This window comes from Equus caballus, chromosome 10, assembly GCF_041296265.1.
Source record: "Equus caballus isolate H_3958 breed thoroughbred chromosome 10, TB-T2T, whole genome shotgun sequence".
NCBI classification, from domain to species: Eukaryota; Metazoa; Chordata; class Mammalia; order Perissodactyla; family Equidae; genus Equus; species Equus caballus.
In genome coordinates this window covers 15,005,650-15,031,838 of record NC_091693.1, presented here as the reverse complement: position 1 = coordinate 15,031,838, position 26,189 = coordinate 15,005,650, and the positions used below count along the sequence as shown (strand labels likewise).

General features: G+C 56.3%; 3 protein-coding genes across 5 annotated transcripts; 2 read left to right on the top strand and 1 right to left on the bottom strand.

Annotated features, from left to right (window-relative positions):
• Window positions 1-267: 267 nt before the first annotated feature.
• On the top strand, window positions 268-14,881 carry CADM4 (cell adhesion molecule 4). Of its 2 annotated transcripts, none has more exons than XM_023649814.2 (9): window positions 268-423; window positions 9,970-10,116; window positions 10,513-10,665; window positions 10,935-11,069; window positions 11,451-11,615; window positions 11,741-11,831; window positions 12,205-12,377; window positions 13,169-13,297; window positions 13,848-14,881. In XM_023649814.2, the coding sequence occupies exons 1-9, from the start codon at window positions 360-362 to the stop codon at window positions 13,955-13,957; spliced, it is 1,167 nt and encodes a 388-aa protein (XP_023505582.1). In that variant the 5' UTR covers window positions 268-359; the 3' UTR covers window positions 13,958-14,881. The 2 variants fall into 2 exon arrangements, with proteins under 2 accessions (XP_023505582.1, XP_005596372.1); XM_005596315.4 differs by lacking the exon at window positions 268-423 and adding an exon at window positions 5,911-6,048.
• LOC138915717 (uncharacterized) lies at window positions 5,749-17,645 on the bottom strand. Of its 2 annotated transcripts, XM_070222990.1 has the most exons (5): window positions 17,236-17,645; window positions 15,631-15,736; window positions 7,382-7,488; window positions 6,892-7,054; window positions 5,749-6,448 (listed from the first exon to the last, which is right to left on the bottom strand). In XM_070222990.1, exons 1-5 carry the CDS (start codon window positions 17,533-17,535, stop codon window positions 6,384-6,386), a joined length of 741 nt encoding a protein of 246 aa, XP_070079091.1. In that variant the 5' UTR covers window positions 17,536-17,645; the 3' UTR covers window positions 5,749-6,383. The 2 variants fall into 2 exon arrangements, 1 of the variants encoding a protein (XP_070079091.1); XR_011421872.1 differs by lacking the exons at window positions 15,631-15,736; window positions 17,236-17,645 and adding an exon at window positions 8,239-8,508.
• ZNF428 (zinc finger protein 428) lies at window positions 17,338-26,120 on the top strand. Its single transcript, XM_023649813.2, has 3 exons — window positions 17,338-17,471; window positions 20,145-20,338; window positions 25,442-26,120. Exons 2-3 carry the CDS (start codon window positions 20,263-20,265, stop codon window positions 25,945-25,947), a joined length of 582 nt encoding a protein of 193 aa, XP_023505581.1. The 5' UTR covers window positions 17,338-17,471; window positions 20,145-20,262; the 3' UTR covers window positions 25,948-26,120.
• Window positions 26,121-26,189: the final 69 nt, after the last annotated feature.

Below are 26,189 nucleotides of genomic sequence, written 5' to 3'. Positions count from 1 at the left end.
CTCTCACACCACACACTCACTCTCACACTCACGCTTTCACAGTGTTCTTGCCTTCACACACACCTGCACACTCTCACTTCTTTGCACGGCACCCACAACCTCTGCCGTCACCCAGCACGCTCGCCCACAGCCCCCGCCTCCCCCGCCTCTCCCCCCGCAGCCCTCGCCCGCCTAATCTCGGGCCCCTCTGGGCCCCCGGCCCCGCCTCCCAGCGCCGGCCCCGCCTCCAGGCCCCGCCCCACCTCAGCGCCCCGCCCCTCGGGCGGGCAAGGGGCGGGGCCGGGGGCGGGGCTGGCGGCGCGGGCGGTGCAGGTGCCGGGCCGGGAGCAAGCGGCGGCGGCGGCGGCGGCGGCGGCACCATGGGCCGGGCCCGGCGCTTCCAGTGGCCGCTGCTGCTGCTGTGGGCGGCCGCGGCGGGGCCAGGTAGGGTCGGGGGCCGGGGCCGGCCGGCCGGGCCGGGGCGGGGGGCGCGCCGCGGTGACAGCCCGGCCGCCGCGGGGCCGCAGAGGCCGAACAATGCGCGCGGGGCCGGGCCGGGCCCCCTCCCCGGGACAAAGCGCAGCGCGGGCCGGCGCCGGGAGCCGCGAGGGGGAGGGGGCGCGGGCCCCGGCCGCCGTGCCGCAGCCCCCCCACCCCGCGCAGGCCGGATCCCGGCGGGGACAAAGGGCCGGAGACCACCCCCCTCCCGAGCCCGCCTTCTCCAGGCCGGTCCTGCTGTCCTTCTGTCCGCTCTCTGCGTCCCTCTGTCCGCCTGCCTCTGAGTCCCTCAGTGTCTCTCCTTGTCCCCCTACCCTTGTCCTCTGTCCCTCAGTCTCGAAGTCCTGTCCCTCCCTCTGTCTGTCCCCCTTTCTCCGTGCCTCCCTGTCCCCCACCTCTCTATCCTGTCTTTGTCCCCCACCTCTGTCCCTTGGCCTCTGTCCCTTTTTACTGGGTCACTCTGTCCCTCCATCGTCCTCTCTGTTCCCCCTTCTCTGTCCCTCTATATTGCGCCCTCCCTCTCTGCCCCGGTTCCCCCTCTGTCTCGCTGTCACCCTTGCTTCTCTGTTCCCCATCTGTCTCATCCCCTTGTCTCTCTGTCCCCTGTCTTTCTGTCACGCCTGTTTCTCTAGCCCCCTCTGTCACCTGTCTCCCTCATCCCCCGCCCCCCGTCCCACTGTCTCCCTGTCCCCTGTCTGTCTGCCCCCCCTTACCGCCTCCATCCCGGGATCCCCCATCCCCATCCTTCCTTCTTCCATCTCTCTATCCCTCTGCGCCCCTGGCGAGGAATCGAGTCAGGCAGGGCATCCTAAAGGGCCCTGGAGGGAAATGGATTGGTGTATGTGTGCGGGGAAGTGTGTGCGGAACCTCAGCGTGTGGGCACACACGTGGATTCAGCAAATGCCTGCCCAGTGCAGCCCCTCCTCACCCATTCCCACGCCCAGGCCATGACTGACACGGAAGCCCCCTCCAGAACAGCCAGGGAGCCGTCCACACACGCTGCTCCCACACTGCAAAAAGCTGGAGACCTCCAAGATAGGGTGACCCTGAGACTGGGGACAAGGTCAGGAAATGTCAGCCACACACACACACTCTCACACTGTGTGTGCCTGAAACCTGCCCCAGGTCACCCCGTCCCTGGTGGGGAAAGCCACTCTTGGGAGAAACGGATGATTGGGAGGTGGCTGGGCAGAAGTGGGAGGGCCGGGCATTCTGTAGATTTGGGGGAGCCGTGTAACCAGATGGCACCGGGCTGGGGGCCTGCCCGGCTTTAAATCCTGGCTCTTGCCGTTTACCACAGCAGCCAATGGCAAGCACCCTCTCCCTGGGCTTCTGTTTCCCTTTCTGTAGATGAGGATGTTGAACTCAGTGACCTGAAAGAAAAAGAACTCCAGCTGGGAACTCTGAAGGGCTTTCTGGCAAGCGGGGTGCAGTCACACCTTCCCCACCCCACGGCTGGAGGCAGAGCCCCTGTCTCCTTGGGACAAGGCGAGGGGCAAAGCTGACCCCCCACCCTCCACCTTGCTCTCTTCTATCGTCTTCTGCCATCGCCTCAGAACTTTCATCATGACTTCTTTTCTTTGCGGCAGACGTGGCACAATTTCCCAGATGAGCACTTTAGAACTTTAGCCACATTTCCATTCAATTTTATTTTTCCTTCTTTATTTTTTAGGCCCTAAAAACCAGGCTCATGGAACCCTAGAACCAGGGAATTCAGTAAATAAAGAGCCTGAGGGTATTTTAGAATGTTGACATCTTTCAGATTCTAGAATCCCAAAGTCTTTAGACTCTTGACCCCTTTAAAATTCTAGAACCTCGATGGCGTTAGCCTTCTAGCCTCTTGACATCTTTAAAATTCTGAAACCTTGACCTCCTGGAGATCCTGAATCTTGACACCTCTGACATCTAGAATCTTGACAGCGTAGATTTGTAGGACTTTGGAGTCTCAGAATCAGAATATAGTCTAAGACGGCCACCTGCCCAGTTCAAGAATCTTTTCTCCATCCTTTCTGGGAGGTAGCTCGGCAGGCGTGTCGCTTGTTTGGTTTTAAAGTCACTGCTTCCTGGTACCCTAATCCCTTCTGTAAACTTCCCTGGAATTAAATGGCGTGGGGCTTTATAAGTTGGGAGAGAGCTAGGTGTCATGGGAAGCACTCTGCACTGGGAACGAGGGACCAGGCCTCTCCGGTGTAATTTTCTGTCAGCCACTATCCCTCTCTGTGCCTTGCTTTCTCCTTCTCTAAGGCATGGGGTAGGAAGCCGGAGTACATGGCCTCAGAGGGCCCTGCCTACTTTCCTCTTCTTTGGACATTTCCGAATGGCCTTGGCCACCAGATTTTAGGGGTCTCCATGGTCCCCACCTTTCCCTCTTAGTCACCCCCATTCTCTCTCACCTGGCCCAGCCAGCAGGAGTGGGGATGGACGATGGGGTCCCTTTGTGCCCTTTCAAAAACGTGTTCTCTCTTTCCTGGCTCACTCATCTGCCAAGAATACCAGAAGAAGATGAGGAGGTTTATGAAAAGAAAGAAAGAAGGGTCCAGGATGGGCAGGCGAGAGGGAGTGAGAAAGAGAGAGAGATGGGTTGCCTGCCCAGAGACGCACACAGGCAGAAACCAAGACCCGCAGGCCAGGAATTGGATGGAACAGAAAGGAGCCGAGGAAACAGATATCCAGATCCGAAGAAAAGAGAGAGAGGCTGTTAAGAGTTGGGGGGCCTGGCGGAGGGGGAGGTGTGGATCCCGAATAATGTTTCCCTCCCAAGTGACTCACTTTCTCCTGCTGAAGTTCTGCCCGGCTACTCTGAGAATAGGGGACCTTCCCCCGCAGTGTGAGTCACCCCAGGGTACAGGTCTTAGGAGGTTTCTCTCACTGACCCCCACCCACCCAGGAGCCGGGGGCTTGAGTCCCCAGAGCGGAGGTCAGGTTCCGCCATGGATTCCAAGACCTTAGACGCAGCAGGGCTGGGGCCTGGGGTGGGTTAATGTCGTGCGAGCCTGGCCTGTCCCCGTCTTGGGGAACACAAAGGCAGCTTTCTCTCTCTGGGTGGGGTTGGGGGTGCTTGGAGACAGTCAGACTCACCAGCGCCCAATGGCCTGTGGCACCAGGACCCAAGCACCCACTGGTTCCTGCCTGTGCAGACGCCAGATCCGTAGGTCCTCGGGAACCAGGTTGCAAGGCTCCTCCACGGGCACCCACTGGGGCAAGGGGACAGTGGCAGAGCCTGGGCTCCTCTGGGACCGGGTGAACAGGGCCCTGAGGGTGGAGGGTAGGACAGCGTGCACTCAGTGCAGGCCCGTACCCTTCCCGGAGCAGGAATTCCTTCCCTGACCCCACACCCAGGGGGAACCTTCTGAGGACTCCCCCACCCCCTGGCTGGGCCTGAGGCCCAGAATCCAGGGAGTTCCGAATATCCCAGGAACGCGGGGGCCACAGCGGGGACTTTGTGTGTGAGGCTGCTGACTCACCCCTACGCCCCCACCTGATGCTTGGGTCCCCAGAGAGAGGGGGACAGAGGGCTGGGGGAGGGCAGGACTGTGGTTCTGGGGGTTGAGGAGTGTGGACCTGGAGTCAAAAGTTTGCAGGAGAGAAGAGGGCCAAGGACCTGGACTCCTGGGTGTGAGGGAGGAGGGGCTGGGGGCCTGGACACCTGGGTCTGAGGGAGGAGGGGCTGGGGGCCTGGACTCCTGGGTCCGAGGGAGGAGGGGCTGGGGCCTGGACTCCTGGGTCCGAGGGAGGAGGGGCTGGGGGCCTGGACTCCTGGGTCCGAGGGAGGAGGGGCTGGGGGCCTGGACCCCTGGGTGTGAGGGAGGAGGGGCTGGGGGCCTGGACTCCTGGGTCTGAGGGAGGAGGGGCTGGGGGCCTGGACTCCTGGGTGTGAGGGAGGAGGGGCTGGGGGCCTGGACTCCTGGGTGTGAGGGAGGAGGGGCTGGGGGCCTGGACTCCTGGGTCTGAGGGAGGAGGGGCTGGGGGCCTGGACTCCTGGGTCCGAGGGAGGAGGGGCTGGTGGCCTGGACACCTGGGTCTGAGGGAGGAGGGGCTGGGGGCCTGGACTCCTGGGTGTGAGGGAGGAGGGGCTGGGGGCCTGGACTCCTGGGTCTGAGGGAGGAGGGGCTGGGGGCCTGGACTCCTGGGTGTGAGGGAGGAGGGGCTGGGGGCCTGGACTCCTGGGTGTGAGGGAGGAGGGGCTGGGGGCCTACACTGACCCCTGTGTCTGAGGGAGGAGGGGCTGGGGACCTGCACTCCTGGGTCTGAAGGAGGAGGGGCTGGGGTCCTAGACTCCTGAATCTGAGATAGGAGAGTACTAGGGGTCCTGGACGTGTGTCAGAGGGAGCAGGGGGCTGGGGTCCTAGACTCCTGGATCCTGAGGGAGAAGCTAGCTTGGGATCTGTACTCCTAGATCTTGAGGGAGGGAGGGTTGGGGGTACAGGCTTCTGAGTCTTGAGAGAGGAAGGGGCTGGGGTCCCACTCCAGGTTTCCGAGGGAGGAGGGGCTGGGACCCTGACGCCTAGGTCCTGCGAATACAGGCTCCTTCACAAGGCTGAGCTGGGGAAGAATTGATGCTTTGTGCGAGGATGTTCGGACTCCGCCATTGATGGGGGGCAGAGGGGGGGTTTGATCAGGGCGCAGGGATGTACCACGTCCTTAGGGGAGGAAGTGGGGAAGGAGGCATGATGCCACAAGCCCCCTGGGGAGTGGATGCAAATGGGGCGGCTGTGACCTTCCCGGAACCGTGACCTTGAGACTCCCTTGGGTATTCGCTGACTCAGGACCCAGGAAGTGCTCCCCCACCCCCCTTAGTCTCCGTGGAAACATCCAGCAGCTGTGTACTCTGGGCCCCTGGCTCCTGGGTCCTGAAGGAGGAGGGGGCTGGAGGCCCAGACTCCTGAGTTTGAGGCGGGAGAAGGCTGGGGGCTCGGGACTTTGGGGTCTGAGGGAGGAGGATGCTGAGAACCCAGCCTCCTGGGTCCTGGGGAAGGAGGGCGCCAGCTAGGAGCCTGGACTCCCAGGGGAGAGGAGGCAGTTGGGGGCCGGATTCCTGGGTCTGAGGGAGGAGAGTACTGGATTCTGGGTCTCTACACATCACCTGCTCAGCAGCTCCTTCCCAAACCCTCCCCAGTCCCTTTTTCCAGGCACCATCCCCATGACGACTCCAGGCTGTCAACACAGTTTAAAGGGCCAGTGCCCCAGTCCCAAAGCTCAGCCCCTCTCTGACCAGGAAGTCCCGCCTCACCACCCCCCAACCCCGAAACAAAAGCTCCTGAGACATTAATATTCAAGGCACACACACTGTTGGTTACTGACTCCTCAGGAGGGGGAGGGAATAAGACAAAAGCCCCCCCACCCTCACCCCACGTGCACCCTCAAGCAGAGAGCAGGGGATAAATGTGGGGGAGCAGATCCAGAGGTCCTGATGGCTCCCAGGAGATGTTGAGTTTCTGCCACTGACTTGCCTGGGACTCCTGAGCCTCATTCTCCACATCTGTAAAATGGGGGGCTAGCATTGGGCTAGCCCTGAGGTCCAGGATCCATGGATAAGCTTCAAGATGTTTTTTAAAAGCGCCAGATGTGCAGGTAGGCCAGTTTCCATGTGCATGGGCATGTTTCCTGATGTTGAAATGACAGAAGCTCTGCAGAGAGGGCTCCCTGAGCTTCTGGCACTGGGCTGATCCCCACGAGGCAGGCACTGGCATCCTCATTTTACAGACGGGGCATCTGAGGTTCAGAAAGATTAAGCCACTTGCCCAAGGTCACACAGCAGGCAAGTGGTCCAGCTGGGATCAACCCAGATGTTTAAGATGAGAATAATGATGTCACAAAGTCGTTGTGAGGCTGTAACGAAATCCTGCCTGACACACACAGTTCATTCATCAGTCTCCCCAGACATTTGTCAAGTGCCGGACACACTTCTAGGCACTCAGGGTGCGGCAGGAAACCCAATGGCTTACATCCTCATCTTCACGGGGTGTATATACTAGGGATGGGGGCAAACAGACAATAAACAAGGAAGCAAATTAATAAAATAATGTCAGAGAAGTTTCCACAGAGGAAATAAAACAACGGTGATGACATAGAAAGTCTGAAGGTGAAGGGACGAGGAGCGAGAGAAAGTCTGAGGATGTGTTGATATGAGTAGAGACCTGAATGAGAACAGAAGGCAGCCCAGAGATGATTGAGGGGGAAGAATGTTCCAAGCAGAGGGAAGAGCAAGTGCAAAGGCCCTGAGGTGGGATCAAGCACAGTACGGCTGAGGGACATCAAGGCCCTGAGCCTGGAGTGAACTGAGTAGCAGTTGGAACCGTGCTCAGAGAGGGGCCCGGCCACATAGCGCCTTGACTAGGAGTCTAGATTTTGTTCTCAGTGTATCAGGCAGCCTTTGGAGGGTTTTAAGCAGAGAGGTAACTTGAGCTGATTTACCTTTTTGAAAACTCCGTCTGGCTGCTGTGTGGAGAATGGCCCAGGGGAGGCAAGCACAGAAGCAGGGAGACCCTTGAGCAGTTCTTGAAGGTCCAGGCAGAGATGGTGTCGTTGGACTAGGGTGATGGTAGAAGAGGTGCACAAAGGTGATGAGATTTGGGATCTGTTTTGGAGGTAGAATGGATACATCTTATTGATGGAATGGATGTTAGAGGGGAAGGAAAGGGTGAGAACTTGGATCATTTCTAGGTTTTTGGCCTGAGCAACTAGGTGGATGGTTGTGAGATTTACTGAGATTGAGAAAACATAGGGAGGAAAATATTTGGGGCAAGGATTGGACATTTTAAGCTTGATATTCCAAGAGGTGCTAGATAACCCCTGAATAGTGACTTAAATACACAAAGCACTATATTCAAACATAAAAGAAGTCCAGAAGTAGGCATCCAGGGTTTTTATGGGAGCTCTACATCATCACCAGAGACTCAGGCACCTTCCAGCTCTTTGTTCCACCATCCCTACTGCCACCGTCCTCATGGTCCAATATGGCTGCAAGAACTCCAGGCATCACATCCAAGTTCCAGGCAGCATAAAGGTGACCTGGTGGGAAAAAAAGACTTGTCCTCTTTCTTTAGGAAGTCCTCCCGAAATTACCACATGACACTTTTTCTTATATCCAATTGGACAAAACTTTATTACATGGCCTCACTTAGCTGCAAGGAAATCTGGGAAATATCTCTTTATGCGGGACACGGGGAAACCACAACATACAATCAGGGTTCTTTTACTAAGGAGAAAGGGAAGAATGGATGCAGGGTAGGAAGATAGCTGTCTGCCTCCATCCCCCAGAATTAATCTTTTCCACTCTTCAGCCCCCAAATCAGGTCACCTATCCCTCTTACAGGAAACATAACGCCTTTGATGGGATATTACAGTGTTTATGTCTACCTCCCCATAAATCTTTTTTTTTTTTTTAAGGATTGGCACCTGGGCTAACAACTGTTGCCATTCTTTTTTCTTTAAGGATTGGCACCTGGACTAACATCTCTTGCCAATCTGTTTTTTTTTTTTTTTTTCTGCTTTATCTCCCCAAACCCCCCCTGTACACAGTTGTATATCTTAGTTGCAGGTCCCCCTAGTTGTGGGATGTGGGACACCGCCTCAACGTGGCCTGAGGAGCGGTGCCATGTCCACGCCCAGGATGCAAACCCTGGGCCGGTGCAGTGGAGAGCTTGAACTTAACCACTCAGCCACGGAGCCGGCCCCTACCTCCCCCATAAATCTTGAAGGCCTTCCACGACAGGGGCCTCATCTGACTCATCTCGGGGCGCCCAGCCCCTGAAAACTTACCTTGAGGCCCTTCGCTAGCACGTCCCACACCCCCTCCCCAAGGCTGGATGCTTTTCCCCCAGACAGCCAGGAGTGGATGTGGATGCAGGCCGTGGAATCGGAGAGATCTCGGTGCCGAGCCCGACTTGGCCACTCTCGGGCTGTGACCTTGGGCAAGTCATTTCCTCTCTCTGGACCGATTCTCTCATCTGTAAAATGGGAACTGGAAGAAACCTGGGGATTGTTAATAGTGCTACCTTATTCTAGTAGGGTGATGATTAAATGGAAAATATATAGGTGATGCCCTTAGCACAGAGCCTGGCACAGCCAGTGTCTAATTAACCGTAGCTGCTGTGGTTATTGTTATTTTGAAGATGCCTGCGACAGTGATGATGGTGATGCTGATGCTAATCAGTCTCAGCTCTGAGCTTTGTGTTCCCTCTGCTGGAAACACCCCCTCAGTAATCCCCTATCTTGTTCCTCTGATGGATTAATCAGGGTAGGGTAACTGCTGTTAACAACAGCGCTGAAACCTCCATGGCTTAACCAAAAACTGTTATTTCTTGCTCATGTCACAGTCCTGTGCAGGCCCCGGGTTCCTTCCAGCTTGTGGTCCTGTCCTCCTTTAGGCCCTTTAAATTCCTCTCTCTCCAGCCAGCTTGATTGTGAGTGAGATGAGCCAGGCTGGAAGAGGTGTTTCTCTCTTCCACCTACATCCCCTTGGGCAGAAAGCAGTCACGTGGCCCCACCGCAGTACAAGGGAACCTAGGAAATGGATCTATTCATGTGTTGAACCAGTTAACTTTAGTGGTGTCACAGACCCTCCAAAACGTAGTGGCTTCAAACAACAGTCGAGTCATTTGCTCGTGGCTCTGGGGGCAGCAGTTTGGACTGGATCTCTTGGTCTCAGCTGGGGTCACTCAAGTGGCTGCAGTTACCTGGTGGTGTAACGGGGGCTGGAGGGTCCAGGATGGCCTCACCCATGTGACTGGCGGTGGGGGCTGGAGGGTCCAGGACAGCCTCACTCACATGGCTGTTGGCAGTGGGGGCTGACTGTTGGCGGGGCTTCCCTCCGTGGTCTCTCATCCTCAAGGAAGCTAGTCCTGACATCTGTACCTGACAGTCTCAGGGCAGCAGGAGCCACGAGGCTTCTTAAGGCCTGGGCTCCAGAACTCACAATATCACTTCTATCAAATTCTGTTGGTCCAAAGGAAGTCCCAAGGCCTGCCCAGATTCTCAGGTCAGAGTGCCTCCTTGATGGGAGGAGCAGGGAAGTCAGCTTACAAAGGGCATGGACAGGGATGGGAAGGCTACTGTGGCGATCTCTGCAGAGAAGCTGCAACAGGTGCCAGGTGTGAAAGATGGGGCTTGGCAGACAGAGAGCAGTTTTCCACACCTGGTGAACTTCTGCTCACTCTGAGATCTGGATCCAGTGGACCTTTCTTCCAGAACCTTCTCTGATCACCCATCTCCCTAGGTAGTCTTAGTCTCCCTTTCCTCTGGGCTCCCAGTGTGCCCTGTGCTGCCCGCATTAGAGCGCACACTGCTGGATCTTGACTGCAGCTCCTCAGGAGCAGGGAACAGGTTCCCTTCGTCTCCCAGGCTCCAGCCCGCAGGAACTGTTGGGTATCATGAGCTGAATGAGAGGGGAAGGAGGGGGATGGGAGGTTTGGGTGGGAGAGGCACAGAGGGAGAGAGAAAAGATTGAATTGCAGCCCTCAGTGAGTCTCCTTCTTCTGTCTACTGGTGCAGGGGCAGGACAGGAAGTACAAACGGAGAATGTGACAGTGGCCGAGGGTGGGGTGGCCGAGATAACCTGCCGTCTGCACCAGTACGATGGGTCCATAGTTGTCATTCAGAACCCAGCCCGGCAGACCCTCTTCTTCAACGGCACCCGAGGTGAGTACTGGCATCCGGATTCTGAGTCTTGAGGGAGGAGAGGGCTGGGGCATGACTCCTGTGTCCTGAAAGAGGATGGAGCTGAGAGTCTGGACCCCTGGGTCTGAGGGAGGAGGGGCTGGGAGCTGGGACCCCTGGGTCTGAGGGAGGAAGGGCTGGGGGTCTGGACTCCTGGGTCCAAGGGAGGAAGCGTTTGGGGCCTGGACTCCTAGTCCTGTGGGCGTGAGGGCCTGATTCATTATGAGTCTCCAAGGGAGTAACTAGGTGGGCGCCGTAGACACACAGATATGACTGGAGAAAAAAGGCGGAGGACTGGACTCTAAGCTCCTGGAGGAAGGGTGGGACCCCTGAAGCCAGGATTCCCCAAGTTCACTCCTTCCGATTCACTCTCTCTAGCCCTGAAGGACGAGCGTTTCCAGCTTGAGGAGTTCTCCCCGCGCCGGGTGCGGATCCGGCTCTCAGATGCCCGCCTGGAGGACGAGGGGGGCTATTTCTGCCAGCTCTACACGGAGGATACCCACCACCAGATTGCCACGCTCACTGTACTGGGTAACAACCTCCCCCTCCTCGGACCCAGCCCCTCCTCCTTTCTCCTCTGCTTATCCCTTATCCTGAGACCTGACCCTGGCAGTTTTTAGCTTCCTGGACATCTGGCCCCAGTAAATATGGCCTGTCTTCATGACCTCTGACCCCTTACTTGACCCTGTCACCTGGGACCCTTGTTCCCTTTGGTCCCTGGGATCCCGCAGCCTGGTGGCTTTGAGCGCATCTCGGTGCCTCCCCTGACACCTCCCTTACCCCCTTTCTCCCTGCGGCAGTGGCCCCCGAGAATCCGGTGGTGGAGGTCCGGGAGCAGGCGGTGGAGGGCGGCGAGGTGGAGCTCAGCTGCCTCGTGCCGCGGTCCCGCCCGGCTGCCACCCTGCGCTGGTACCGGGACCGCAAGGAGCTGAAAGGTGCTACTGAGGTTGCGGTGGGGTGGATGGGGGAGGTGCCGGAGGGGGCGGGGCCCGAGAGGAGGTGGTGTTCCGGGGGCGGGGCTTGGGCGGGGCTGATTTGTATGTGGGCGGGGCTTGGAGAAGAGCGCACAGGTTCCGGCAGACCCTAGCCGCTCCAAATGCAGCTATTGAACGGATTGATAGACGAGAGGGCGTGGGAGTGAGAGGGGGAGGGGCTTTGGGAAGAGGCAGGTGCGGTGGTGGGCTGGGTTCGGAGAGGGGCGTGGTTTGGAGGGCAAGGGGCGGGGCTTTGCAAATAGCTTGCTTTGGGATTGGCTGCGGGGGAGTGGGCACTCCTCGGTGGGCGGAGCCTGACAGTATCCCGGCGGGGCGTGGCAGGAGTGAGCAGCGGCCAGGAAAATGGCAAGGTCTGGAGCGTGGCGAGCACAGTGCGGTTTCGCGTGGACCGCAAGGACGACGGCGGTATCGTCATCTGCGAGGCGCAGAACCAGGCGCTGCCCTCCGGCCACAGCAAGCAGACGCAGTACGTGCTCGACGTGCAGTGTAAGTGCCCGGCGGGCCGGGACCCGAGGGAGGAGGGTCCCAACGCCAGCCGCCTACCCCCGGGAAGGCTCCAGCCCGGCGTGATGACCCGGACAACCACTCTCCCATCTCACGTTTGCCCACAGACTCCCCCACGGCCCGGATCCATGCCTCCCAAGCTGTGGTGAGGGAGGGAGACACGCTGGTGCTGACGTGTGCTGTAACGGGGAACCCCAGGTGAGCTCTGGGGCCCGAAGAGAACAGGACTGGCGATCTGGACACCTGTGTCTCAGGAAAGAGAGGGCTGGGGCCCGAGTCCTGAGAGAGGAGGGATCTGGGGGCTCTGACTCCTAGATCCCGAGGAAGGAGGCTGTGAGGTCCAGACTCCTGCATTCTGAGGGTGGAAGGGGCTGGGGGGGGCGGGGTCTAGGATTCCTGATATCCTGATGATGGATGGAATCTGAGCCCAGGACTGTTGGTCTTCTAGGCAGGAAAGGGTTAGCAGGGATTCTCTTATTTGGAGATGCTGCATGTCTAGATTTCTTGAGAAGTCAGAATTGGGCGCTGACACCTGCGTCTCTAACTCTCATTATACTTTACCCCCGCCCAGGCCAAACCAGATCCGCTGGAATCGCGGGAATGAGTCTTTGCCGGAGCGGGCCGAGGCGGTCGGGGAAACGCTGACGCTGCCCGGCCTGGTCTCAGCGGATAATGGCACCTACACCTGCGAGACGTCGAACAAGCACGGCCACGCGAGGGCGCTCTATGTGCTCGTGGTCTATGGTGAGGGAGGCTGCGGCGGGCCTGGGGGCGGGGCGTAAGGCAGGGGCGGGGCCTCCAGGGGGCGGGGCCTCGCGAATGGGCGGGCTGGATTGGATGGTCCCAGGCCTGCCGGGCCTTTGAGGGCGGGGCCTGTGCAAAGAATGATTGGGGGTCAACAGTCAACAGAGTTCTTATAGTTCAGATTCGGTTCTGCAGCATTCTATTGCGGGTAACTTAGTTTACGTCTTAGTTTCCTCATCCGTAAAGTGGAAACAAACATAGCACCTACCTCATAGGGTTGTCGTGAAGATTATATGAGCTAAATATATAAAGCAGTTGGAATGGCCCCTAGCACAAAATAAGTGTGATGTGTTTAGCTCTTATGACGGTGGGGCAGGAATTTTGGAAGTGGTTGGGCCCTAGCCCAGCATTTTAAATGCCTGGAGCATTTCAGACGAGATGGGAAGGGACTTGGACTTGAGGTTCCGTGGCCAAGAAACAGTGAAAAGAAAAGAGGTGTGCTTTTTCTCTTCTCTGGAGGGTGGGAAAAGGAGGCAGGGTGCACATTAGCAAAATGATTCAGGGGCCAGGTCGGGCCGTGTACAAACCAACACGCATTCCTTTAGAAAGTGAAGCATCAGGAGAGTGGTGCCAAGAGAAGGGACCACGAGGTGTCAGTGATTTTCGAGGGGCGTGGCACATAAAAGGGAGCGGTTAGATGGGGTGTGCGCAGTGGTTTAAGAGGTTGGCGGCGATGGCCAGGCTGGGACCGTCCTCTGATGACCTGGTCTTGCGCCCTGTCCCTCTGGCAGACCCCGGTGCGGTGGTAGAGGCTCAGACGTCGGTGCCCTACGCCATCGTGGGCGGCATCCTGGCGCTACTGGTGTTTCTGATCATCTGTGTGCTGGTGGGCATGGTCTGGTGCTCGGTACGGCAGAAGGGTGAGTGGGGCGGGATCTGAGGGTCCAAATTTAGCGAGGGGTGTGGTTGGTCGTGAGATTCGGAAGGGGGCGGGGCCTAGAGCCTGGATTCGATTGAGGGCGGGCGTAGAGCCGGGATAACAAGGGGGCGGAGCCTAGATCCAGGATTTGAAACCCAGCGGGACCTAAAGCCAAGATTTCCAAATGGGCGGGTCTTTCGGCCCAGGACTGTAAAAGGGGTGAAAAGTTCAAGTTGAATTAAGGCCACGGGTTTGAATAAAACAATTTACCTTCCTAATTGCTGGATTCGTCGGGAGCGGAGCAAGGGGATTCCACCAAGAGAACGGATAGGGGTTGATCTTTGCATGAACTTTAGGAGTCTTCCTAATTCTGCTTTACGTCTTTCTCTGCCCCTGTTCTGCCCTTCCCTGGACTTGATTCCTTCTCCCGGTCTGTTCCGTTTCTCCCTCTTCCTTCGTCTGGTATGTCTCGTCTGTCTCCCTCTCCTCCTATATCTCTCTCCAACTTCTGGGTCCACATACATGTCGCCTGGGGATGTGTCATCTCTCAGGCTCCTATCTGACCCATGAGGCCAGTGGCCTGGATGAGCAGGGAGAAGCAAGAGAAGCCTTTCTCAATGGCAGTGACGGACACAAGAGGAAAGAAGAATTCTTCATCTGACCCCACCTCCACCCTAGGCGTGGGCCTGGGCTGGGGTCCACCCCACTGCCAGCTGCAAAGACATTTACCAGAGTCTGGGATGGTGGGCTTCCCCCACCACTAACACCTCAGACACTTGGGCAGGGATGGGGGTGTCAGAAGCCTGAGGCTCTGCAAGGGCCAGAAGCAAGGGCCCAGAGGTCTGGGTCCCCCAGGGGGTAGGGCCCAAAGGTCCAGACCCCCCAAGTCCAGGGAGGGTGGTAGGGATTGGGTTGGGGGAAAATAACTGGGGGAAGGCCAGGGCCCCTAGGCTGCAGAACCAGGTCTTGTGGGAGGGGATCAGATTCTGGGAAGGGCAGGGTGGGCAGGGAAGGGGAATGCAGATTTCTTTGGGGGTCCCAGACCCCATGCCAGCCATTGTAGGAGTTCCACAGAGCTCTGGGCACCTCTTTGCAAAGCCATGTTTGCACGGTGGGGGTAAGGGTGGGGGGAGGGCGTGGAAACAGGGATTCTGTGTCTTTGTGTCATAACTTTGATGGGAGCGGTGAGGGAGACAGCCCCGACCCTTTTCTCCAATTCCCCTCCCCCCCCCCCAGTTCCTGGGCTCCCCTTCCCTTCTCCCCCTCCCCCTACATCAGTCCCACCCATTTTTGTCTCTGTCCACCCACTCCTGGGGGGGCCTTCCCCATCTCTCCTCCAGGCCCCCCGGGGAGGGGGAAAGGAGTTTGGGTGGGTGGGTTGGTCTCTATGGTTTTATATATAATATATTAAAAAAAAATCAAAAATCTGTATGAAAATATCAGATTGTGCCCCCCCCATTCCTAGCTTTTGCCCCTTTTTCTTGTTTAAAAAAAAAAGCAAACACATTTTGTACGGGGCCGGGAGGGGAACGGGGAGGGGGTTTGGCAATCCCACTAACCACCATTAAACTGAGGAGAGAACAAGTGTTTGGGGTGGCTGTGTGTCTGTCCCTCTGCCCAGAGCTGCACTGTGTTGGGAGGGGGACGGCCCTAAGGGAGGGGGGAGGGAGAGGAGTGGGATGGTTGCTGGTGGACAGTCTAGGCCAGGAGAGGGTACTTACCTCTCCAAGGATACCTCCACCCTTCTAAGAAACCGGGGTGTTTCCTGGCCAAAAGTCACGAGTTTTGTCTCTTCAATAGACTCCGAGCTACCCTATCCCCAACCAATGACCTTGACCCTTCCCCTGGCTTAGCCGCACCCCTGACTGCACTCTCCAGAGAAGCTTTCAGTTACTCACAGCTCATCCTGCCAAACCCGTCCCCGCCCTGCTCAAAGCCTTTCCCTAGCCCCCATCACCTCTAGATCAAGTCAGAGCTCCTTAGCCCAGCATTCCAGCCTCCTCATTCATTCATCTAAATTTTAGATGAGTGATTCTAACTTTCGATTCAAAAATACATTGACCTCGGGGCCGGCCAGGTGGCACAATGGTTAAGTTCACACGTTCCGCTTCAGCAGCCCGGGGTTCTCGGGTTGGGATCCTGGGTGCGGACATGGCACCGCTTGCCAAACTATGCTGTGGCAGGCGTCCCACATATAAAGTAGAGGAAGATGGGCACAGATGTCAGCTCAGGGCTAGTCTTCCTCAGCAAAAAGAGAAGGATTGGCAGCTGATATTAGCTCAGGGCTAATCTTCCTCAAAAAATAAAATAAAATAAAATACATTGACCTCTTACCTTGTGCCAGGTGCTGCTCAAAGGTGATGCCATGGTAAACAGAACAGGCAAATGTTAGGCGTTCCAGACAGTTGAGTGCTAATCTGGAACTTGATCCTGTTAGGCACTGAGGCCCCAAAGTGAAAAAGGGTGACTCCATGCTTACCCTCACAAAGCTTTCATGAGGAAAACAGACTACAGCAAGGAAGCCAAAAAGCTTAACTTCAGATTGCCATAACTACTATTAAGGTAAAATGCAGAGTAAGGGGCTGTAGGGTACCATTTTCTTTTAATTTACTATGGAAAACTTGAAACATAGTGTAGACAGAAGAGGATGATGAAGCCCCATGCACCCTTCACCCCAGCTTCAACAACTATCAACTCATGCCCAATCCTGCTTTATCCACAACCTCGCTCACTTCCCTAAAGCAAATCTGGAGGTGCTATCTTAGGAAGATCCCGAAAGCCTGTCAGACTGACATCTGTGCCAAGATATGAATGAGCGCACAAGGAAGATCAGAGGAACAAGCATTTACAGGCAAAAGGAATAGCATGGGCAGGGCCTGAGATGGTAAAGAGATTGGCGTGTTTGAGGGGAAGTGGAGCTAGACAGGAGGTCTAGAGGAGAGGTGGGTGAGGCAGAGATCAGCTGGGCCAGACCCTGTGGAGAGCCCCTGGGCCATGGTAAAGAGTTTGAGGTTTTTCTAAGTATAATGGGATATCATTAGCAAGTTTTAAGCTGGAAGGTAAATCACTTCCAGGAAGCCTGGGATGCTGCAATAGCTTTCTATACTCTCAGCATGAAGTCTGAGCTCTTAACATCACCTGTAGGAGCCTCTCCCCTCTATTCCAGGCATACCACACTGCTTTCACTTCCTCAATCAAACCTCGCACTTTTTTTTTTTTTTGCCTCTAGGCCTTTGCCCTTGCTGTTCCTTCTGCCAAAAAGACTCCCTTTCTAGTTGGCTTCTATTCATCCTTGGCTTAAAGATCATCTCCAGGAAGCCTTTCCAGGCTGGGGCAGGCGCCTCCTCTGGCTCCCATAGCTTCCTTTGCTCCACTCATCCCAAGTCTGACCACTCTGGCTTGTGGTTCTGATTACGTGTGGATCTCCTTCCTTTGACTGGGGCGACATGAGGAGAGGGGCTGTGTAGGTCTTGTTCACTGAGGAAACCATAATTCCCACTAGCACAGGGCCTGACACATAGGAGAGCAGTAAATATTTATCCTGGTTCGGGGGATGGAGGCTTAGTAATGGTCCTAGCCCTCGTGCCCGCTCTGGGGATGCAAACCGATCCTGACTGAGACAAGGCTCCTCGCTTCGCGCTAGTCCGCAGTCTCCGTGCGCACGCGCCTGGCTCAGGCGCCCCCCACCCCACATATGCTAATCACTGCGCTCCGAAGTGCGGCCTCTCCCGGGAATATGCAAATCAGCCCTTTCAGCACCCCAGGCCTCCTATTGTCCCGCGCTAAGATTATGCAAATGAGCAGGCGTCAGGTCCAGGACAGTGGCCGAGCTGGCGCCCCCCACCCCCAGCGCATGCCGTTTTCTATAAAGCGCGTTCCTGCTGGCTCACGCACGCGCCAGGCTTGCAGTGGCTGGGTCCGTCGGGCTGCGGACCGTACCAAGTCAACCGGGACGGCGAGGGGCACAGCCGGGAACCCCCTGCGCGGGGCCTCGTCGACAGCCCGACTCGGAGAGCCCCTCTTCCCACTGTGCGACAGGAATGGTCCATCTCTCCGCGCAAGCGCCCTAGGCTCTGCACGCCCCTCGCTCTCCCTCCTACCCCGCTTGCAGCGCAGGCGCAGAGCCCGGGCGTGCAGCCGCCGCCGCCGAGCCGGAGCGGGGCCCGTGGGCGCCGGTGAGTGTCCGGGATGGAGGCGCGCGGGGCATGCTGGGAAGCGGGCGCTACGGCACCGCTGCATGACGGGAGTGACGGTTCCCGCCACCGAGGAGCGGGCCTCGGGCTTGGGCCGTGATGGCCTGAGGGCGAGACCCAGGCTCCCTTTTCTTCCCCCGCGCGGCACCGTGCAGCCCTGGGCATCCTGGGAAGACAGGACGCCGCGCCCTAAAGCATTGTGGGAGTCGGTCTGCTAGTCGTTATGAGCCTGATGCCTGGGGGAAGGATTGTCTCTGCTCCTTGTGGGGAGCCGGTCCCTTTTGTCACACACCTTCCGCTGAGCATCCTGGAAGGTGGTCATTATAGGCCCGAGGCATCCTGGGAAGAATTGTCGCAGAGCATTGTGGGGACTGGTCCTTATTGTTCCATATAAGGTTTTGCTTTGGCCTCCTCGCTCTAGCATTGTCGAAATGAGTGCCTATTATGTTCGCGCAGGGCATCCTGGGTGTTGGTCGCTATAGGCTTAGGACATTGTGGAGTCTTGGGCACTGTGTTTTCCTTATGGTAGTGAGGGAGCCCCGTTTATGCCCCTGTAAGATCGTGGGAGCCAGTCTGGCTGCCATAGTCGTTGTAGGAATGGGAGTTGTGCACCAATGAATTGTCTCCACCTGACATCTGGAATACGCTGCAAGGGCCCTTGTGTGTTGGGGGTTTGGGGAAGGGTGGGCTGGATTGGTGAGCCATGTCTCCTTGTAATCTCATGGGAAGTTCTGATTGCCCGTGGTGTAGGGTTGCCAGTTAAAACATAGAATGCCCGGTTAAGTTGAATTTCAGATAAACAATCTTTAAGAAATGTCCAATTTAACTGGGCGTTGTCTGTTTTTATTTACTAAATCTGGCAAGCTTATTCAAGTGTGAAGTAGGATTTCCAAATCAAATGGGGCCGAACAGGCAATAGGATATTTTGAGAACTCTCTTCTGCCAATTAGGAATCTTCTCTCTCCAGAAAGCCCAGATCCAGGTGTCTTTAGAAAGCTCCCCACCCTCGATGCCAGCCCTCCCATGCCCCGGCCTCCTCCAGGCTTCGGTCCTAATCTTTTTCTCTTTAGTCCCCAGCATTAAACTTGACCTCCAAGCTTTGAAGGGATGGTGTACTTTCCACCATTGTATGCCCAGTGCCCAGCACAGGCCTTGATGTATAAGAGGTGCAGCTCAGGCTGCCAGCCCCTTCACTGACTTGCCTTGCCTGGCTCTTTACTGTCCGGGAGTGCAGTGGGAGACAAAAGAAGCGCTCTGTGTGTGTGTTTGTGTGTGTGTGTGTGTGTGTGTGTAGGGAGCTATTGGTGGAGAGGGAAAGGAAGGAGAGGAGTCAGAGAAGGCTTCTTGGAAGAGGCAGAGGTGGTATTGGGGTTGGGAAGAAATACAGAGGTTCTCGTGCTTGAGGTGGGCTTTGGAGGGTGAGTAGGAGTTCTCTAGGCAGACAAGAGGAAAGGAGGACATTCTAGAAAGCAACAGCAGGATTTGCTAAGACCCACAAATGTGAAAATCCCTGGTGTGCGCGGGGAGAGGTGAGAAGTCTGGAATGGCATTTATAGAGGGTTGGGGGTGGGGGGAGTAACAGCCACTGTTAATGGAGTACCCAATACATACCAGCAGTTTATATGAATGAGCCTACTGAATCTTCAAAAAATCTTTTCAGAGGCCGGCCCCGTGGCCGCGTGGTTAAGTTTGTGCGCTCCTCTTCAGCGGCCTAGGGTTTTGCCTGTTCGGATCCTGGGCACAGACATGGCACCGCTCATCAGGCCATGCTGAGGCAGTGTCCCACAGAGCACAACCAGAGGCACTCACAACTAGAATATACAACTATGTACTGGGGGGCTTTGAGAGGAAGGAAAAAAAAAGAAGACTGGCAACAGTTGTTAGCTCAGGGCCAATCTTTAAAAAAAAATCTTTTCAGCCAAGGGATCTTTTTAAGAAAAGTAGCTTTCTTATGACACGGCTTCAAATCCCAGTTCACCTACCTAGCTACCAGTTGGTGTGAACTTGGGCTACTTGTTAATCGTCTTTGTGCCTCAGTTTCCTCATCTGTACTAAGGAGATAAGAATCTGTCTCAGCATGGTTATGAGGAGTACATGAGTTAAGCCCTGGAAGCTCTCCTTGTAACTGAGAAGGAGACAGGCTCAATTTAGGATTGAAACCTAGACAGCATCTTGCCAAGGTATAAATTGATACAGAACTAGGGCTGACATTCACAAACTAGTGCAGGCATTACCAGTCATTTAAATATTGAAATTCTTCTAGATTGATTGGTATATAACTGGTACACAAGGTAATCCCTACCCCCAGCCCCAGACTTTCCTACAGTCCAGCAAGTGAAGGGTTAATGTCTGGCCTAGGACCATGTTCCGCTCTGGTTCTGACTGAACCCATGCTAGGACCCGCTGTTAAATGTTTGGAATGTTACCCTTCTTCACTCCAGTGAATAAGAACCACAGACAGCTTTGTTGCCCAGATGGGGAAATTAAGGCCTACAGAGGGGCGGGGCCTGCAGCCAAGGCCCTGTAGGCAGTCAGGGACAGAGCTGGGGCCTTCTTTGCCTTGTCTCCAATACTGAGCACACAGCTGGGCCTGGGGAGGCAGATGCTATGTAGAAATTTATTGAGTCACCACAGGCCTTTCATTCCCCTTTGCAGCATCCCTCTCTACCTGCCAACATCCTGCATTAGAGAACTTGTGGCTGTGGAGAGCTGGCCAGGGAGGGACGCTGCCCAGCTGCTGCTCTGCTCCTGTCTCCTGTCCCCTCCCCTGGCCATGACAGAGACCCGTGAGCCAGCTGAGACTGGGGGCTACGCCAGCTTGGAAGAAGATGATGAGGACCTCTCTCCAGGTGAGGCAGCCTTAGAGGTGGTGGTGTTGGCTTGAATATCATCCTGGCCTGGGATTGGGGCTCCACTAAGAAATCTTGATGGGGAGTGGCTTCTTGTCTCGCTGGGTATTTTATTCTGATCGGGACTCTCTGCCCTGCTAGGGGATCCCTTCCGGTTGAAACTTCTGGGGGTTGTAGATTGGCTGGGATTGCTCTCCTTGCTGGGAGTTCTAGATCGGCTGTGGTCTCTCTTGCTAGAGATTCTAGGTTGTCTGTGATGCCTCTCTTTTCTGGAGATTCTAGATTGGCTGTGGGACCCCTCTTTTCTGGGAGTTGTAGGTTGGCTGTTCTTGCTTTCCTTGCTGGAGTTTCTAGATCGGTTGTGATCTCTTTCCTTGCTGGAGATTCTAGATTCGATGTGATAGCGCTCTCTTCTGGGAGTTCTAGATTGGCTATGATCTCTTTCCTTGCTGGAGGTTGTAGATCTGCTGTGATCTCTCTCTTTTCTGGGAGTTCTAGATTGGCTGTGATCTCTTTCCTTGCTGGAGGTTCTAGATCGGTTGTGATCTCTCTCTTTTCTGGGAGTTCTATATCGGTTGTGATCTCTTTCCTTGCTGGAGGTTCTAGATTGGTTGTGATAGTGCTCTCTTCTGGGAGTTCTAGATTGGCTATGATCTCTTTCCTTGCTGGAGGTTCTAGATCGGCTGTGATCTCTCTCTTTTCTGGGAGTTCTAGATCGGCTGTGATCTCTTTCCTTGCTGGAGGTTCCAGATTGACTACAGTCTTTCTCCCTGCTGGGAGTTCTAGATGGGCTCTGATCTCTCTCCTTGCTGGGGCCCCTTGACTGGCTGTGACCTTGGTCTCTTCTGGGGGTTCTAGATTGGTTATAATTTTTCCCTTTGCTGCAGTTTCTAGACTGGCTATGTTTTCTCATCTGGCTAGGACTTCCCTTCCGGGTAAGACTTCTTGCCCTACTATGATTTCTCTTCCAACTGTGACTTCTCATCCTGCTATGAGCCCTCTTCTGACTGCAACTTCTTGCCCTTTGAGGTGTTCTAGACCGGCTGTGACTTCGGGTCCTGCTGGGCGTTCTAGACCGGCTGTGACTTCGGGTCCTGGTAGGGGTGCTAGACCAGCTGTGACTGTGGGTCCTGCTGGAGGTACTAGACCAGCTGTGACTTCGGGTCCTGGTGGGGGCACTAGACCGGCTGTGACTTCGGGTCCTGGTGGGGGCGCTAGACCGGCTGTGACTTCGGGTCCTGGTGGAGGCGCTAGACCGGCTGTGACTTCGGGTCCTGGTGGGGGCGCTAGACCGGCTGTGACTTCGGGTCCTGGTGGGGGCGCTAGACCGGCTGTGACTTCGGGTCCTGGTGGGGGCGCTAGACCGGCTGTGACTTCGGGTCCTGGTGGGGGCACTAGACCGGCTGTGATTTCGGGTCCTGCTGGGGATGCTGGACTGACTGTGACTTCGGGTCTTGCAGGGGGCACTACTCTGGTTGTCACTCTTGACTCTGCTAGACACTTCAGGTGGGCTGGAACTCCGTTCCCTGCTAGGGGTGATCATCTGACTGTAACTCTTCACTCTCCTCGATGAGGATGGAGACTGGCTGGAGCGTTTCTCCTTGAAGGGAGTTCTAGTGGAGCTGTAACTCTTTGTTCTACTGGTGGCTACAGCCAGCCTGGAACTCTTCTCCATACCTGAGGCTCCTGGTGGGCTGTGATTCCTCTCTCTGCTCATATTTCTAGGCTGGCTCTCACTCCTTTCCTGGTTGTTGCTTCTAGACTGGCTGTTACTCTTCCCCCGACTCTGTTTTTGCTGGGAAGTAGGAGTTCTCATCCCGCTGGGCATACCTGGTCTGGCACCATGAGTTCTCATCCTCCTGGGAGTGCTGGCCCTGCTGGGTGACCTCTTGGAGCCACGGCTTCCCCTTCTGCCAGGAGTTCTGCCACGGCTGTGTGTTCCCCTCCGCTGGTGGTGTCTTACCCTATTGGCCTTGCTAGATTTGCTGGCTCTGGTGTCGGTGCTGGCCCTGGTGTCAGTGCTAGCTCTGGTGTCGGTGCTGGCCCTGGTGTCGGTGCTGGCCCTGGTGTCGGTGCTGGCTCTGGTGTCGGTGCTGGCCCTGGTGTCGGTGCTGGCCTTGCTGGATGTTCTTGCTCTGCTGCGGGCTTGGGACCTGCTGCTGGGCTGGTTAGAAGGGGTTGGCTTTGTACCTGTCCCTTTGGTAGACTTGGAACTGCTCGGGCTCATGAGCAAGTTGGGGGCTGTCAGTGGCTTGGTGGGCACTGAGGAGCTGTGGGGCACTGCTGATTTGGTGGTCTTCAAGGAGGCGGGAGGCTTGGGAGACGCTGTGGGCATGGAGGGTCCAGTGGACTCCGGAGACATGCTGGGCTTGGAGGATCTTGTAGGTGGAGAAGGCATGGTGGGCACAAGAGGGCTTGTGCTCCTAGAAGTCATGGTGTGCATGAAAGACCTGGTCGCTGTGGACAACGACCTTACTGCCTTTCACAGGCCAACTGCGTGAAGTCATAGTGGGCATTGAAGACCCTGGAGGGTGGGTGCGTGAAGTCAAAGGTTGGAGGATAAAGAGGGATGGGGCTCCAGCCCACGGCCAGAGATATTTCCTCTGTGTTTTGCAGCCATTCAGCAAAGGTTTCCTGAGGCTGACTCATACTCAGCGTCTCTGGGAACACAGAGATGGGTCAGACTTAGGGCCTGCCTTCCAGGAGTCTCCAGACCCTGACAGTGACTGCCCAGCTGGTCAGGATGTGTAGGGGGCAGGGGCAGGGGAAGCCCAGAGGAGAGAGATACCAACCACCTGGGGAGTCAGGGAGGACCTCACAGAGGTGGTGACGTGGGCCTTAAAGGGGAGCAGGAGTTTGCTAGTAGAGAAGGAAAAGGTGCCCCAGGTGGGAGAAGAGCAGAGGCAAGGGCCTGGAGGAGGGAGATGAGGGCCTTGGGGCCACCCTTGTTCATTCGACCCATATGTCCTGTGCTGGGTAGTGTTGGGGACCCCAAGATGAGTCAGACCAGTCCTTGAGGGGGTCCCAGTCTGATGGGAGAGACATACTGGGGCACAGATGGCTACAGCCTCTAGGACTGCCACAAGGGGAGGTGCCGGGCCAGGGGGACCAGGGGTGACTTCATAGAGGAAAGAGCCTGTGCTGGGTCCTGAAGGATGAGTAGGAGGTCATTAGGTGGAAAGAGTGGGGAACAGTGTTTCTGGCAGAGGGACCAGCCCACGCCAAGGCCTCAGGAAACATTTATTAAATGGCAGAGAGAAAGCAAGACAGAGACAGGAACAAGTAAGAGACATTCAGCAAACATTTCTAGTCTCTTCTTCTGGGCTGGGTGATGCCGGGGACCCAGCAATGAGTCACACCAGGCCTGCCCCTGGTCTGGTGGGAAAAGACTATGGACGGGCACAGCCCTGACGGCTTCAGGCTGCGACAGGCGGAGGGCAAAAGGAAGTGACTGGCTCCCTGGGCTGAGGAGATCTGGGATGGCCTCACCCCGGAGGGAGGCCTCCTGTTGGGTCCTCAAGGATGATGGGAAAATCGAGGGCGAAAGGGTCTCAGCAGAGGGAACAGCATGGCCGAAAGCCTTAGAAGAGGTTAGTCAGATTGAACACCAGACTCAGAAATTGTTCTAGATGCTAGGGACGCAGCCATGAGCCAGAGTCCCTGCTTTCAGGGACGGGCAGGAAACACACAAGGAGATGTTGTATATGATAAATTGAAGGGAAACTGAAGCAGTTAGGGGCATACGGAGTGCTAGGGAGGGACTGCTCGTGAGATGGGGTGCCTAGGGTGTCACTGAGAAGGTGACACTTGAGCAGAGACGTGGCAGAGGGCAGGGAGCGAGCCCTCCTGCCTGCAGAAAGGGTGGCGAAGGCCCTGAGGTGGGTGCGTGGCTGGGGTGTTGAGGGGCAGTGAGGAGCCTGGCGTGGCTGGCCCAGTTTTAACGGGATCCCTCTGGGCTGCCCAGGGAAACTGAGGACGGGGGCAGGATGGACGCAGGACAAGGCCGTCACGGTCCTAGGAGGTGCTTTGGCAGGCTTCTGCCACCTTGCCTGAAGAAGCTGGTGTTTCCCACTCTGCCACTGTCATGGAGACTCCCCCATCGCCAACCAGTGCCCCTGTACGCACCCCATACCCACTGCTGCTGTCACTCTTTTCCTGTACATCAACTTCAATTTTTTTTCCTTTTTGTAACCCAAAATTCTCCTAGGCATGTTGTTCATACCCATGAAATCACAGTAATATATTTATATTTATAAATAAGTATTTTAACTCACTTAACTAGATATTTACATGTATATATAAAACCACATGTAATGGGGCCGGCTGGTGGTGTAGTGGTTAAGTTTGCACGCTCCATTCAGGGGCTGGGGTTCGCCAGTTCGGATCCTGGGCGTGAACCTGAGCACCACTTAGCAGGCCATGCTGTGGCAAGCGTCCCACATATAAAGTAGAGGAAGGTGGGTGTGGATGTTAGCTCAGGGCCACTCTTCCTAGGCAAAAAAAAAAAAAAAAAAGAGGATTGGCAGCGGATGTTAGCTCAGGGCTAATCTTCCTCCAAAAAAAAAAAACCCACATCTGTCAAAGTGCATATATATGTATGTGTTTTAATTTGCTGACATACCTGTTCACATGTTGAAATGTTTGTCCATCTCCCCACAGTGATCTAGCATAGGCCATCACCCACTTTGAGCTTTCCCTGTTAGAGCCGTGTAACTGGAAACGATTGAGCTGCCTAATCTCTCTATGCCTCAGTTTCCCCATTTGTCACTTAGGCATAATAGTACCTCCCTCAAAGTGTTGTTGTAAGGATTAGGTGAGTTAATATATAAGAACAGCAGTGATGCTTCTGTTGTTTTTATTATTCCTGCTCCTACTTGGTCCTCATTAAACCCCTAAGAGGCAGGTCTTGCAAGACATTTGTTTCCTTGACACCTGGATTCTGGGCACCTACTGTGTGCCAGGCACCTATTCCATGCGACGGGGATGCGTCTGTGGGGAAGGGCAGGGCGTGCCCAGGCGACCCTCTCCATAGTGTGGCCTCCATACTGGGAGGGCACCGCCCTCTGTCCTCTGATGTCACTCTCTTTCCCTCCCCGGCTCCAGGCCCCGAGCATTCCTCTGACTCAGAATACACTCTCTCAGAGCCGGACTCCGAAGAGGAAGAAGATGAGGAGGAGGAGGAAGAGGAGACCACTGATGACCCTGAATATGATCCTGGCTACAAGGTGAAGCAGCGCCTGGGCGGGGGCCGGGGCGGTCCGTCCCGCCGGGCCCCCCGTGCAGCCCAGCCCCCGGGCCCCCCAGCCCAGCCCTGCCAGCTCTGTGGCCGCTCGCCCCTTGGGGAGGCCCCGCCAGGCGCCCCACCTTGCCGCCTCTGCTGCCCCGCTACAGCCCCCCAGGAAGCGCCAGCCCCTGAAGGCAGGGCCCTCGGGGAGGAAGAGGAGGAGCCGCCTCGGGCTGGGGAGGGCCGACCAGCCGGGAGGGAGGAGGAGGAGGAGGAAGAGGAGGAGGAGGAGGGCACCTACCACTGCACGGAGTGCGAGGATTCCTTCGCCAGCCTCGGGGAGCTGCATGGGCACTTCATGCTGCATGCCCGGGGGGAGGTGTAGGCAGAGCCCCACGCAGGCAGCTTGGTGGGGGGCGGAGGGAGGAGGGGGCTGAGGAAATCGGGGTGGTCGGCGTTCCGGGGGGGGGGGGGGAAGGGGTACCGCCGATCTGTGTCGTCTTAGCAGTAGCTGTGTGGAGGCCAGAATAAAAGCCGAATTCTGTGTGTGTCGGTCCAGTGTGTGTTTGGTGTCCGTATGTGTGTACACTGGAGCGGGTGAGGCATGCGCCTGGGCGTTTATCCCAC